This window comes from Balaenoptera borealis, assembly GCF_965194805.1.
Source record: "Balaenoptera borealis genome assembly, chromosome: 2".
In the NCBI taxonomy this organism is placed as follows: Eukaryota; Metazoa; Chordata; class Mammalia; order Artiodactyla; family Balaenopteridae; genus Balaenoptera; species Balaenoptera borealis.
In genome coordinates this window covers 119,396,316-119,412,613 of record NC_138867.1, presented here as the reverse complement: position 1 = coordinate 119,412,613, position 16,298 = coordinate 119,396,316, and the positions used below count along the sequence as shown (strand labels likewise).

At 44.0% G+C, this 16,298-nt stretch overlaps 1 protein-coding gene across 5 annotated transcripts in view; it reads right to left on the bottom strand.

Moving 5' to 3' along the window:
* Nucleotides 1-16,298, bottom strand: part of LOC309622639 (protocadherin alpha-C2) — a gene marked incomplete at its 5' end in the record, with an annotated part of 176,592 nt that overhangs the window by 101,518 nt on the left and 58,776 nt on the right. The window contains one exon of one of the 5 annotated variants that reach the window (XM_082378624.1): nt 5,771-13,212. The exons of 3 other annotated variants lie outside the window; for them this stretch is intronic. In XM_082378624.1, the coding sequence (XP_082234750.1) occupies nt 5,771-8,170 (2,400 nt within the window). One more of the 5 variants, XM_082378622.1, reaches the window with a different exon arrangement.

Here is a 16,298-nt window from a genome sequence, read left to right as displayed (position 1 = left end):
ACTTACTTCACTGGAAGGACTTAAACAATCTTCTCCTGACGGTGGAAGACAGGGGCTGAAGGCCATGAGGTCTGCCTTGGGCGGCCCCTCCCCAGAGCACACCCGCTGCCGCCTCTGCTGCGAGTAAGACCAGCTCCCCACCGCGCTGGAGCACACCAGCGTGGGCTTCCCGGGCCCGCACGCGCCCTCGCTGGGCGGCGCCGAGCACCGCAGCGCCGTGTACAGCAGCAGCGTGAGCACCAACAGGCTGGACACCGCGCAGATGGCGATGATCAGGTACACGTTCACATCCACCAGAGCGGCCTCCGCGCCAGCGGCGCCCGTCGACGCCCGCGAAGAGGCCTTGGGCGCCTGGCCGCTGTCCTCCAGCGACAGCAGCACGGTGGCCGTGGCCGTCAGCGCCGGCTCGCCGTGGTCCTTCACCAGCACCAGCAGGCGCTGGCGCGGCGCGTCCGCCTCGTCCAGGGCGCGCGTCGTGCTGATCTCGCCCGTGTACAGCCCCACGCGGAACGGGCTGCGCGCGCCACCCGCCGCCGGCTGCAGCTCGTACGACAGCCACGCGTTGTAGCCCGAGTCCGCGTCCACCGCGCGCACCTTCGCCACCACGTGGCCCGCGCCCACCGACCGAGCCACCCGCTGGCTCAGCGCGCCCGCCCCGCCGCCCGGCCCGGGCAGCAGCAGCGCCGGCGCGTTGTCGTTCTCGTCCAGCACGAACACCTGCAGCGTCACGTTGCTGCCCAGAGGCGGCACGCCCGCGTCGCGCGCGCTCACCTGGAACTGCAGCAGCTCCAGCTCCTCGTGGTCCAGCGGCTGCAGCGCGTACACCTTGCCGCTCTCCGCGTGCACCGACACGTAGCTCGACAGCGCTCGCTCGCCCACCCGCCGCTCCACCAGCGAGTAGGACACCAGCGCGTTCTCCTGCGCGTCCGCGTCCCGCGCCGACACCGTGAAGATGTGGCAGCCGGGCGGGTTGTTCTCCTTCACGAACACCGTGTACTCGGGCTGCACGAACGCGGGCGCGTTGTCGTTCACATCGGACACCTCCACGGACACGCTGGCTGTGGCCGACAGCGAAGGCGAGCCCCCGTCCCTCGCGGTCACCACTACCTCATAGTTCGCCACACTCTCGCGATCCAAGGCGCTGTCCAGCACCAGCGAATAGTAATTCTTGAAGGTGGACACCAGCTTGAAAGGGACCTGGGGTGTTAGTGAGCAGGTCACCTGCCCGTTGGCGCCGGAGTCATGGTCGGACACGCTGATCAAGGCGATGACGGTGCCCACCTGAGCGTCCTCTTGCACTGGGAGCGACAGCGAAGTGATCATTACCTCGGGGGTATTGTCATTCAGGTCCAGAACTTCCACCAGGACCGTGCAGTGACCTGCCATAGAAGGAATCCCTTTATCAATAGCGTTAACCTGAATTTCGTACTCATTATTCTCTTCAAAATCCAGTTTCCCATAAATCCTAATTTCACCTGTTTCTGCATTTATTGAAAACATACATTTCTCACTCACTGGCAGAATCATTCTGATTCCATAGGCGATTTCTCTATTTGATCCTTCGTCTAGATCAGAAGCGTTTAGTTGAATCACTCTGGTGTTGTTTGGGATATTTTCAAACAGCACTACTTTATAGCCAGGCGTATCAAACTCGGGAGCGTTGTCGTTAACATCCAGGATGGTTATTTGAATCTGAACAGATCCTGTTAGTTCGGGTTTACCGCCATCCAGAGCGGTCAGCAATATATTAAGTTCTGGCATTTCTTCTCTATCCAATGACTTCCGAAGAATGAGTTCAGGCAATATACTTTTATCGGTTTTCGTTATCACTTTAAGAGTAAAATACTCATTTAGACTTAACCTATAGGTCACAAGAGAGTTTAGGCCGATATCCGCATCAGAAGCGCCCTCTAGAGGAAAACGAGAGTCCAGAGGAGCAGATTCAGAAATAAGTACCTTTTGTTCTCCTCTGAACACCGGCGGGTTGTCGTTAATGTCCTTCACCTCCACCGCCACATGGAACACCTGCAGCGGCCGGTCCACGATCACCTCCAGGTGGATGCTGCACTCCGCGCTCCGCCCGCACAGCTCCTCCCGGTCGATCCGAGAATTCACAAACAAAATGCCATTCTGCAGATTTACCTCCAGAAGGTCCCCGCGGCCTTTGGATGCCACCCGGAACAGACGCGGCACCAGCTCCGCCAGCTCCAGCCCCAGGTCCTGGGCGATGCGGCCCACGAAGGTGCCGTGTTTGGCTTCCTCAGCGACCGAATAATGGACCTGGCCGCTCCCCGTCTCCCATGCTGCGAGGAGCAGAAGCGAGAGAAGCAGGCGCCGAGCTTCGAAGCCTCCTCGCCGGGAAAACACCATTGCAGACAAAGAGATCTCTGAGGTGAGACTGTCAGTTTTAAGAGATAGCTCGCTTGCCAACATTTATGACCAGTCTCCCCTTCTGTAAGTATATATTTAGTAAATTTTACCCAGCATTCCTGTCAGTATGGAGTCGATTATTCTGTGGATAGTTGGAATCTGGGCGTGGAGACAAAGTTTTCCCTTTTCACCTTTTGAGTGTACAGCGACATCATGTGACTGATTATGTAAGTACAAGAAAGATCTTGAGGTTCTTTTTGGTTTAGCCACTTCTTGGTTCACTTTAAATCTATTTCGACTTTTTGAATATTTTCATGGATCATTTGTAAATGCCTATTTATTTTAATATACATGATATTTGTAACAAAGCACAAATACTTCTATTATACTTCAGTTTTTTAAATATTCTGCTTCAAAGTCGATCATAAAATAATCACTGAAATGTGGCATGTCAGAAGCTACTCCTTAGCTATCATGGCCAATAAAATAAAGAATAATATACATCACCTCTGCCCTTATATTGCTTACAATTCACATTTGTAATGATTTTCATCCTTCACAAGCACTTCATTCTAAGACTTTAGGAGAAAGCCAAGAATTCCCTCATCTAGTAAAGGAAAAAAAACAAATATTTCATCCATATAAATTATTTTATTCATAGATCTTGTGAATATTATAATTCATCATAAATATGGAAGATGTTTTTGGTTCCTTGATGCTCAAATGTGATTACTTTTCATACAACTGCTCTCATTCACATATGTTGAAAAATGAAGCTTCGGTATGGATTCTGGAATATTTTACTCTAGCAGGAGTAAAGGATTTTCATGTAAAATGTTGAGTCAAAGCCTCCAAATTTCATAGTATTCTGAAGTGGCAGTAGAGCACTAATATGAAAAAGATCACGTGAAATGTTTTGGAGCCCAATCTCATTGACAAAAGTCAAAAAAATATGAACTTCATAATGACCATTTAGTTTCCCTCTAAATCTTTCCTTCCAGCCCAGTTAGTAGTTACACAGAATATGCTTCTCTTCAGAAAATCACAATGGTGACTATGATTCAAGTGAGAATCAAATCCCTCATAATTTTATTCATTAATTGAAGACCAGCTTTAAGGGAAAACAGAACACAGATCAGATCCCACAGCTAGTCGTGAACAAGTAAATATATTATTTATAAGCTCATTTAAATTCAAATCAAAATCTTTAAACCAATAATTTATCACCATTCCTTTTACATATAATAAAGGAAACTGAGAAATTAAATCTTTATAGAACCAGAAAATAATAACCAAGAATGGTTCTACAAGTATAAAATAACTTAAATCAACTACCACACTGGCTCTTAATTAATGAAAAACATTTGAATTTTGATGCTATTGGACTATTTAAATTGTCTATCACCATCAAGCTTCTTCATTTTATATCTTCCATTTTCAAAAATAGTCAATGTACCATAATTGGTAAGCAACCTTATTGTAGTGTGTATGTAGTCCTCACACACTGTTAGACATAATTAAATTATTAAACAGATAAGAACATCTAAATTTAGCTTAATACTTAAACAATCAAACTACAAAGTAGGATGAAATTACAATTTTATATCATAGAATGTAATCCTGAAATTAAAAATAAGTATAAAAGACGCTAAATTTGTACCATAGAAATTAATCCACATAATTTGGAATTATCTAAAATGTGCATTGATTACTTATGTACTGTGTAAAAGTAATGATTTGCAAAATTTTAACCTTTACTTAAAACATTCCAATTTCATTTTATTAAATTTAAATTATGTCCAGTCATTCCAAGAACTTCATTGGGAAATGGGTTATCATGTATGCCCTACCTAACATCCACATTTATTTATATTTACAATATTTCATAAATGATATGGTTGTTTAATCACTTTTGAGTCTGAAATATTTCATATTTTAACCTTGTTGCCTAATTTGGAATAAAGAATGTTTTTAGACAATTAATATTGAGATACAAAGTTTCATAAACAGAGGTCCAAGAATGAGCTTTAGCATGGGATCCTTGACTATTATGCCAAGTGGTATGCTGTGTAATTTTAAGGGAAGAATGGCCACATATGACTCTCATCAGATTCTCAAAGAGGTCAGTGATTCCACCATCCTACATGTAGGTAAGAACCACTGAATTAGAAGGATGACCTAGAGGTAAATGATCTTTGCTAGAATCTTCAGATGTGGTTAAACCACATGGAAAGAAAATTTTACAAACACCAGCGATAAAGCATTTAAAGACAGGAAATTTAAAATGTTAGATGAGGGAGGTTGAGGTTAGCAGATGTAAGCTATTATATATGGAATGCATAAAAAACAAGGACCTACAGAGAACTATATTCAGTATTCTATGATAAACCATAATGGAAAAGAACATAAAATATATATATATATATGTTTGAATCACTTTGCTGTACAGCAGAAATTAACATGACATTGTAAATCAACTATAGTTTAATTTTAAAATGTGAGATTAATGAAATTGATAAATGTCAATATGCTTCACTTTGACAGAGTTAACTTCTTCTTTCCACATAAATCCAGAAACATAAGAAATAATGCCAGCTTAGCATATATTGCAGATATTATAATCCTATATGCATGCCTTTAGCAAATTTCAATGACTTGATTGAGGAATATGAATGATTTTATTTGCCTAGCTACTTTGGAAGCATAAACCTGGAAGTTCTGTTTCAGTACATAGTAGATAAATCTCTCCCCACTTCATGGAACAAAATTAAAAATGAACAGAACTTTTAGTTATATTATTTCAATGAAATAAGCATTCTAGAACAAAAGGCTGCATTTTTTTACTGCAAGTAATATGGAAACATGTTTTAGCTTATTGGTAGAGGAAAAACTAAAGATTATTCAATGGACAATAAATGTTTAAAACCATAGAAAAAGAAAGGAAAACCCCTTCAGAACAAATTAAGAGAGTGACAAAATTTTGATACAAGCCTGAAGTGAGAAAAGTCAGTGATCTAATAATGTGAAAATATCAAGACAAAAGCCTGTTAAAAAACAAAGAAGATAAGTAAAATTTAAATAATTCACAGTGATTATCTACATTACTGAGGATTAGAGTTGAAATGAATTGACACAGATCAAATAACAGGAAAGTCATTCTTACATTTTCTTAAACATGTTCTAACAAAACATTAGAAGAAATAGGATATTTATTGGCTAAAAAACTTAATACCTCATATGATTAAAATTGTATATGTGTATCATTGGCATTTCACTAACAAACACTGTTCTTTAAAATGATACTCAAAGTATAGAGCATTCATTAAAATTTTCTGTGAAAAGAACTGGAATTTTAAAAATTTAACATCGACTTCAAAAGGTGGGAATCTATAGAACTCACCTGCCCAGGGTGATTTGATCCTGCCTCCTGCCTTTCCTCTCCGACTTCTCTATCCAGACCCGGAGGAAGGCTGGGGCTGAAGGCCATGAGATCTGCCTTGGGCGGCCCCTCCCCAGAGCACACCCGCTGCCGCCTCTGCTGCGAGTAAGACCAGCTCCCCACCGCGCTGGAGCACACCAGCGTGGGCTTCCCGGGCCCGCAAGCGCCCTCGCTGGGCGGCGCCGAGCACCGCAGCGCCGTGTACAGCAGCAGCGTGAGCACCAACAGGCTGGACACCGCGCAGATGGCGATGATCAGGTACACGTTCACATCCACCAGAGCGGCCTCCGCGCCAGCGGCGCCCGTCGACGCCCGCGAAGAGGCCTTGGGCGCCTGGCCGCTGTCCTCCAGCGACAGCAGCACGGTGGCCGTGGCCGTCAGCGCCGGCTCGCCGTGGTCCTTCACCAGCACCAGCAGGCGCTGGCGCGGCGCGTCCGCCTCGTCCAGGGCGCGCGTCGTGCTGATCTCGCCCGTGTACAGCCCCACGCGGAACGGGCTGCGCGCGCCACCCGCTGCCGGCTGCAGCTCGTACGACAGCCACGCGTTGTAGCCCGAGTCCGCGTCCACCGCGCGCACCTTCGCCACCACGTGGCCCGCGCCCACCGACCGAGCCACCAGCTGGCTCAGCGCGCCCGCCCCGCCGCCTGGCCCGGGCAGCAGCAGCGCCGGCGCGTTGTCGTTCTCGTCCAGCACGAACACCTGCAGCGTCACGTTGCTGCCCAGAGGCGGCACGCCCGCGTCGCGCGCGCTCACCTGGAACTGCAGCAGCTCCAGCTCCTCGTGGTCCAGCGGCTGCAGCGCGTACACCTTGCCGCTCTCCGCGTGCACCGACACGTAGCTCGACAGCGCTCGCTCGCCCACCCGCCGCTCCACCAGTGAGTAGGACACCAGTGCGTTCTCCTGCGCGTCCGCGTCCCGCGCCGACACCGTGAAGATGTGGCAGCCGGGCGGGTTGTTCTCCTTCACGAACACCGTGTACTCGGGCTGCGTGAACGCGGGCGCGTTGTCGTTCACATCGGCCACCTCCACGGACACGCTGGCTGTGGCCGAAAGCGAAGGCGAGCCCCCGTCCCACGCTGTAACCACCAATTTATAGACAGACACGCTCTCGCGGTCCAGGGCGCTGTCCAGCACTAGTGAGTAATAGTTCTTGAACGTGGACACGATCTTGAAGGGGACGCTGGGCGTTAGAGAACAGATCACCTGTCCGTTGGCACCAGAGTCGCGATCAGATACACTGATCAGCGCAATGACCGCGCTTGGCTGAGTGTCCTCCCGCACTGGAAGAGACAGGGACGTCACAGTGACTTCAGGGGCGTTATCATTGGCATCTAAGATTTCGACCCAGACTGTACAGTGACCTGCCATTGGGGGATTCCCCTTATCTGTAGCCTGTACATCAATTTCATAAAACTTGTTTTCTTCATAGTCTAAAGTTCCATTGACTCTTACTTCTCCACTATTTTCATGCAGTGTAAATAAACCTTTTCCATTGGGCTTAATCGACATCAAGGAGTATGTCACCTCCCCGTTGACTCCTTCATCTTGATCTGTGGCGTTTAACTTTATCACAAGAGTTTCTTTAGCTGCATTTTCCATCAATCTCACCTTGTATTCTGATTGTTCAAATTCTGGATCATTGTCGTTAATGTCCAAGACGCGGACGAAGAGATGAACAGTGCCAGTGAGCTCCGGTTTCCCGCCGTCTGCAGCCGTTAATAGTAAATTAAGTTCCGGAGTTTTCTCTCTGTCCAGAGACTTCTTTAATGTAAGTGACAGCCTTTTAGTCTGCTTACTATTTGTTGGTAATTCTAAAGAAAAGTGCTCATTTTGACTTAGTCTGTAGGTCAATTGAGCATTCTCTCCTATATCCGCATCAGAAGCTCCCTCTAGAGGAAAATGAGAGTCAGGTTGCTTAGATTCAGAAATCAGCAGCTTTTGTTCTCTGAGAGAGAACACCGGTGGATTATCGTTAATATCCTTTACTTCCACCTCCACATGGAACACCTGCAGCGGCCTATCCACGATCACCTCCAGGTGGATGCTGCACTCCGCGCTCCGCCCGCACAGCTCCTCCCGGTCGATCCGAGAATTCACAAACAAAATGCCATTCTGCAGATTTACCTCCAGAAGGTCCCCGCGGCCTTTGGATGCCACCCGGAACAGACGCGGCACCAGCTCCGCCAGCTCCAGCCCCAGGTCCTGCGCTATGCGGCCCACGAAGGTGCCGTGTTTTGCCTCCTCGAGAATGGAGTAGTAGACCTGGCCGCTGCCCGCCTCCCAGGCTGCGAGAAGCAGAAGCGACAGCAGCAGTCGCCCAGTGTCCAATCCCCTTCTTTCAGACGCGAACATTGCATACATTGACTTCCCAAATAAGATTCTTTACATTTACAGTACCATAGGCTCCAGTTTCGGGTTAAAAATCTTACTGAATTTTTGAGAAGTTTCAAAGGATCCTTTAACGGTAGCATCCGGCATGATGGAGTCTTTAAATGCGGAGTTCCTGGCTGCTCAGACCAACCCTTGAATGAACTATTTCCTCCAAGTAAAGAGCGACACCTTGTGCCTGAAATTGTGAGTACTGTACACTACATCCAATACCACAGAATTTTACTCGAGAAAAAAATAAGTTCAAGTGTTTCAAGCTATTTTACCCCCCAAATCATATTTCCAAAGTGCTTATTTGTGGAATAAAAATCAGATTTTAAGTCATATTGAAACTGATGGTATATGGAAAATGGCATTTTATTCTTGATTAACATCAAATTGAAATATTTGTTCCTATGTTTGATGTAGAGTTTCATAATTGAAAAAATTATGAAAAAATAGACTCAAACATTTCCTCATATAAAAATATCAAATTTGAATTGTTTTACTTCTAGTCTCCCTTGTTACTTTGGCTGCTAGGAAACTCAAAGACAAATTTGAAGCTTTAATAACAATTCTTTAGCCTTTAAGTCTGCATATTGTGTTTTTATCTATGTGCACTTGCTTTCTACTTATATTTTTATTTTTTAGTTCTGATTCTTTATCATTATTTATATTTAATTGTGTTCCTGTTACAAACAACTTTATATGCATTGAAGAACAACAAGAAAAACAAAACTATATTTCAAATTTTGGTAGTTTAAAACATAGAATTCACAAGAGAAAAGTCTATTGATGTAGATGAAACATACTTGGCATATATACTTTCTCATGTAAGTTGCATTGCTAACAGTACAAGAAGAGGTATCAAAATGACACTTTATGTAATAGTGTCAATATATGAAAGAAGGAGTCTTTTAACTATAGAATGAACTTTTTACCATTCAATGAAATAAAAATCACCATGAAAATTTCTGTGCCATATTGGTATTTACACTCACCAGCACTGGCTTTTGTATATCTATCAAGTCATATTCATGAAAGTAGCTGACTTATTTCTTCTTAAAAGAATTTTGGATTTGAGATTGTAAGTTCATCCAAAACAAGGGAAATGACTTCTAATCACATTGCCTCTAAGTGCCTAATATTGTGCTAAAAAACATAGAAAATAATCAAACAATTCAACCAAATGCTAAATGACCTTAGTGTTAATGGAAATTCAATTTCATAAAATACCAACTAGAAAATCAGAATTGTTGATGTGAGTTTTCATTGCCTGAAGTTGTAATTTAGTTACATGTCCTTCATCTTTTCATATTACCTTGGGATTTAAGGAGGAAAAAAGAGGGTACAGTGGAAGTTTAGAGTAGAAAGTGGTTCAGAATAAGTATCACTCTAGCTTGAGTATTTTGTTGTATGGTTTTAATGGTTCATGTCGAATCTAAAAATATTACAATGAAAAAATTACTAGTATATTTATTTGTATGTTAATATTTTCCTTTATCTTGAACACACACACATATATTCTATTGCTAATTTCAAACCTTGCTTCATTTTTTTCAAATTTACTCTTTTCCCAATATTATTATTCTGCTAGAATTCTTTTTAAAGACAATTTAAAATTATTTCTTAAAAAACAAACAAAGCAGGCTCATCACCTTTTATGACACTGAATTCTGTTATGCGTCTATAAAACAACCAGTCATATGAGCCTCTTTTCAAAATATAACATTAGGCTAGATAACAGTAGGTTTAACATGATGTTCGAGGCCTGTCAGATTTATTTTGTAGAAGAAAGAAGCAACAGACCTCCAACCACATCATTATGGAAACTGGGGAGTGAGATGTTACATGCAATGTGGAGTCTCTAAAGGCAGAGAAATAAACATGAGAAAGTTTACCCAAGGGAGATGATGATATTACATGTCTGAATTAAAACCAGTTGTTAATTTAGGAATTACTTTCCAGCTATGTGGTATTTTGCATGTATATAAAGTGACATTGGATGAACACCAATTCATAAAAGAGTTTGATATATTGTATGAACCAATGACACGTCTTTTGCACTTTGGCTGTGCTATTTCAGATATCACTATCTCAACTAGCTCCTATAGAATAGATTATGATATCTTTGAACTCATCTTTGGGGATGGGCCTGAGATCTGGCAATAGGCTAATGCCAAGAAGTCACATCGATATAGTTGTTAACATTGATTTTGTAAGAGTGATTGAAAAGGCTAAGGAACTTCGTGCCTGACCTTTTCTAAATCAATCTGGTTAGTCTTAAATTCCAGCTGTATGTCTTGATAGTCAAGTATTGGAGTGCATGGTTTAATGTTCTACCAGTCCTCATCATCCACTATTATTTCATAATAGGTCTAGTACTACTATTTATTGAAAACATTAGTCAGAGAAATAGATCTTGAAGCCATTCTTGGAAACCCAGTAGGTTCTTCAAAATTAACAGATTAGAAGTACTGTCTACAAAACTGTAGAATATACGCAGTGATGTTCACTCTGTGCTATCGTGGCTTATTCAAGTATACACAGTTATTTGATCACAGATCATTTGTTCAATTGGCACAAATCTCTCAGACAACAAGACTGAAGAAGTCTGAATCCTGAAAGACCCACACACTTTCAAAGATTTTCATGAGAAATATATACCTTTAAAGCTATTATTGAAGTATACAATTTTGGAAACAATGATTGATCCTTCACTGATGTTCAGGATCCAAGAAATAATCATATTACCGCTTATATTTGTCAAAACATTATTCTTATTCACAGTGTAAAAAGAACAAGGTCATTTCCACATGTATTATTTGGCTTTGGTGTTCTGCAAGAACTTTGCAGACCTCAGTCTTCTGATTTTTCTCATATATTAAATGATTCTGCTTATTTATATCACTTCCAAACAACTGATCAATAGTCCTTATCAGACAACTCTTAATTATTTACCAATCAAATAATGTAAAAACCTATCTCAGTGTGGCACTAAGACAAATGATAATGATGTCCATGAACCTTCTGAGAAAAAAAATCACTTAGCAACATTAAAAAATCTTAATTCCTATCTCAGTTATGATATTGTACAAAGTTAATCATGAAGATAATCATGAAGGGTTTTTCTAAGCAAAACAGAAAGGAGGATTAATCTGTATACAGCTTGTGCTTGATTTTCCTAGCCAGAACTATGCCTCATCAGATAAAAGATTTACTCTAGAAAGTTCTACAATGAATAAAAGAATGGCTCTCAAATCGAAGAGGTATGCATTTGACTATCATCTCCATCATGTACTAGCTGGATGGCAGTGGACAAGATAGATAAACATCTCAACATCTCTTATCTAATCTTTAGAACTTGGATAGTCAAATGTACTTTACAAGTTGTTATAAGAATTAAATGAAATTATGTACTTTAAGCCCTTCACGCCATATCTTACAAAAAGAAATATCTCAAATAGTGGTGGTTGATTATAATTAGTGACCATTGTTTACTCTTGTTCTATTCTGTAGCTATCGATGAAGAAAATTCCAGTAGCATAAACTAGGATACGGCTTTTCCTTTTCTGAAGATTTCCTAATGTTCATCTTCATGGAAATCATCCTACATTCTAGGTAGAAAATAGCCTTCTCAGAATTTCTATTAACTTTACCCTATCTATAACGTGGTTCTCCTCCCATATGTAAATATATCATATATAATTTATTTCTCCATTCAGTACAATTAAAGAATCTCTAATTTGTACATTTGAGCCAAAAAGAACAAAATAAACTTCCACATTATTTGTTTCACACCCTTACAGCTCTAATTTCAAGTTCTCTGTGATATCTTTAAAGAAAACAAATCACATGAACATAGCATTGAGACAAAAAAAGTTTGTATCAATGTATCTAAAGTACCCAATGTTATAAACATTTTAAGTACACAATGTTAAATACTGAAATGTGATCAACAGCACCATTGTCAAATGGAAGTGCCTTTATATATATTCCATGATTGTTATGCTTAAATTTAGAGCAATGTTATTTTGAAGACCAAGCATCTTGGTGAATACAGGCAGAAGTATCACAATTCCCCATATAGGGGAAGACCCTTTTGAAACTCAAAGCACAAAGAAGTGTGAATTTTCCCACTCTAAAATATTTTCATAAAGCCTCATTACAGGTACCATGAATGGAAGAAATATAAGTATGATCAATGCTCAAATAAATTTTCCAAATAAAATAGAAGATGTCAGCAAATTAATGTGGAGGAGAGCAGCAATGCGTTCAACAGGCAACTAGCAAAATCGTCATTACATTAGAAAAAATTTTAAGTTGTCTATCTGAAGCAGCTGAAGACTATGAAGAAAATAAGTTTAAATTATGAGGGGATTAAAGACAAAAAAAGTAAAATCATCCCTAAAGGAAAGGCTAAAATTCTACCTACTTTCTCAAAGAAGCATGTCATTGATTATAAAGAAACAAAATCATTTATAAAATGAGGCCACCTTAACAGCCCATGCCGGTCAGTAATACACAAACTTATAGATTATAGGAAGGTAAGAATGTGAACATGTTTAAACTCAAAATAACCAAATTATGAAATTATGCATTGTTAGGGTAATTTTGAATGCATAAACATAATGCGTGGAGGACACCAAATAGAATAAGAAAATGAATAGGAAGAATGAACTTGCAGCAAAATTGAGAAGTAGAAGATTTGAGCCTCACCCACATCCTTCATTTCCCATCAGTGATCCTTGTCTCCTTCTTGGCTGATTTAGCCTTGCTCATTTACAGGAAGCTTTAGCAGTCTATTTCATTTTTACTATTATTATTATTTCTCCAACTAAATAATATTCCCTGTATGTTCAAGAAGACTGTGGTGAAAAGTAATAAAAATGGCTGTACTTCCTTCCATTGTGCTTTAGAAAAAACCATCGCAAGAAAAAGACGACAAATAATTGAAGCGATGGACTTAACAGTAATTTGTTGGTGAACTACTATGTGACTGACATTAATAGGCATGATACATCTCAGAATTACTGTACTTACATTCTCGCAAAACTCCTGTTGGTCTCCAGTATCTCCAGAACTCGAACCTGGAGGGACACTAGGGCTGAAGGCCATGAGGTCGGTCTTGGGCGGCCCCTCCCCAGAGCACACCCTCTGCCGCTTCTGCTGCGAGTAAGACCAGCTCCCCACCGCGCTGGAGCACACCAGCGTGGGCTTCCCGGGCCCGCACGCGCCCTCGCTGGGCGGCGCCGAGCACCGCAGCACCGTGTACAGCAGCAGCGTGAGCACCAACAGGCTGGACACCGCGCAGATGGCGATGATCAGGTACACGTTCACATCCACCAGAGCGGCCTCCGCGCCAGCGGCGCCCGTCGACGCCCGCGAAGAGACCTTGGGCGCCTGGCCGCTGTCCTCCAGCGACAGCAGCACGGTGGCCGTGGCCGTCAGCGCCGGCTCGCCGTGGTCCTTCACCAGCACCAGCAGGCGCTGGCGCGGCGCGTCCGCCTCGTCCAGGGCGCGCGTCGTGCTGATCTCGCCCGTGTACAGCCCCACGCGGAACGGGCTGCGCGCGCCACCCGCCGCCGGCTGCAGCTCGTACGACAGCCACGCGTTGTAGCCCGAGTCCGCGTCCACCGCGCGCACCTTCGCCACCACGTGGCCCGCGCCCACCGACCGAGCCACCCGCTGGCTCAGCGCGCCCGCCCCGCCGCCCGGCCCGGGCAGCAGCAGCGCCGGCGCGTTGTCGTTCTCGTCCAGCACGAACACCTGCAGCGTCACGTTGCTGCCCAGAGGCGGCACGCCCGCGTCGCGCGCGCTCACCTGGAACTGCAGCAGCTCCAGCTCCTCGTGGTCCAGCGGCTGCAGCGCGTACACCTTGCCGCTCTCCGCGTGCACCGACACGTAGCTCGACAGCGCTCGCTCGCCCACCCGCCGCTCCACCAGCGAGTAGGACACCAGCGCGTTCTCCTGCGCGTCCGCGTCCCGCGCCGACACCGTGAAGATGTGGCAGCCGGGCGGGTTGTTCTCCTTCACGAACACCGTGTACTCGGGCTGCGCGAACGCGGGCGCGTTGTCGTTCACGTCGGCCACCTCCACGGACACGCTGGCAGTGGCCGACAGCGAAGGCGAGCCCCCGTCCCTCGCGGTCACCCCCACCTCATAGTTCTCCAAGGTCTCGCGGTCCAGGGCGCTGTCCAGCACCAGCGAATAGTAATTCTTGAAGGTGGACACCAGTTTGAAGGGGACTTGGGGTGTTAGTGAGCAGGTCACCTGCGCATTGCCACCGGCGTCATGGTCGGTTACACTGATTAGAGCGATGACAGTCCCCGGTGGAGCATCCTCTGGAATAGAAAGCAACAGTGACGTCACTAGCAACTCCGGGGCATTATCGTTGATGTCCAAGACTTCTATCAAGATTGTGCAGTGACCAAACATTGGGGGGTTTCCTTTGTCAACTGCTTCTATTTGAAGTTTCCATAATTTAATTTCTTCAAAATCTATTTTTCCATTCACTTTTAGTTCTCCACTGTTTGAATCTATGCGAAAAGAGACTTCTGTATCAGAGGAGACATCAGTTGCAAAGGAATAAAGAATGTGGCCGTTTGAACCCTCGTCCAAATCCGAGGCGTTAAGTCTAATAACCAGTGTACCGTTTCTTGCATTTTCCAGTAATTTTATACGATAAACTGCTTTGTCAAACACTGGGGCGTTGTCATTTACATCCAGCACTGTGATGTTTAACTCTACAGTGCCTGTCAGCTCAGGTTTGCCCCCATCCGTTGCTTTGAGCACCAAGAGAAGCTCTGAAGTGACTTCCCTGTCTAAAGGTTTTTTTAGTACTAGTTCGAGCGGTGTTACCTGCTCGTCGTTGGTCGGTACTTCCAGAGAGAAATATTCATTGGGGCTCAGCCTGTAAGTCAGCAGAGCGTTGGCCCCGATATCTGCATCGGAGGCGCCCTCTAGTGAAAAATGAGAGTCGAGAGGCCTAGTTTCGGAAATAAAGAGATTTTTGTGTGTCGCTGGGAATACAGGCGGATTGTCGTTAATATCCTTTATTTCCACCTCCACATGAAACAGCTGCAGCGGCCGGTCCACGATCACCTCCAGGTGGATGCTGCACTCCGCGCTTCGCCGGCACAGCTCCTCCCGGTCGATCCGAGAATTCACAAACAAAATGCCATTCTGCAGATTTACCTCCAGAAAGTCCCCGCGGTCTTTGGATGCCACCCGGAACAGGCGCGGCACCAGCTCCACCAGCTCCAGCCCCAGGTCCTGGGCGATGCGGCCCACGAAGGTGCCGTGTTTGGCTTCCTCAGAGACCGAATAATGGACCTGGCCGCTCCCCGTCTCCCATGCTGCGAGGAGCAGAAGCGAGAGCAGCAGGCGCCAGGCTTCCTGCCTCCCTGGTCCTGAAGTTAACATCGTGACTCGCTTCTGGTTAGTAAATAAACATTTCATGAGTAGAAATATGTAGTCCTTTGGAGACCTTCCTTCTGAGTCTTTGTTCCTGATATCCCAGCTGATCTTAACAATATGGGTGTGTTTATAGTCTATAAAGCACCGGAACAGTGGCGAGCCTTTCTCGTACGAGAATAATCGTTATTTTTTTTTTCCGGTTAAAACAATCCTCTCCTTGGAGAACAACGACATCCTGTGGCTCAAAGTGGAAGTGTGGTTTATCGTTTGTACTTTCTTTCACTTATATTGCTTCTTTCGTGATTCCTTCATATTGGTCCATTGTGTGTGTGTGTGTGTGTGTGTGTGTGTGTGTGTGTGTGTGGAATTTTAATTCTTTCATTATATATTCTTTGTGTGTGACCACTAGCTCTTTAAAAGTGGTTTGGTTTTACAAATTAGAATTCCAAGAAGAGTTTTATCTTGGATATGGATATCTAAGAGAACGTATTAGAGCGCTATGTTATGTATATGAACATGAAAAAAATCCATATATGTAGGTTATTAGCAACACAGTTTTTTAGACTTTTAGAAATAGATCATTTTTGAATGGCTCCTTATTAAGTTTACTCCATTGCTAACACTCTATAATGTTCTATTGCTTAATATTTATACTATGTTAAATTATTCTAAACATTTAGTCCAATTGTGTAGAGGATAACTC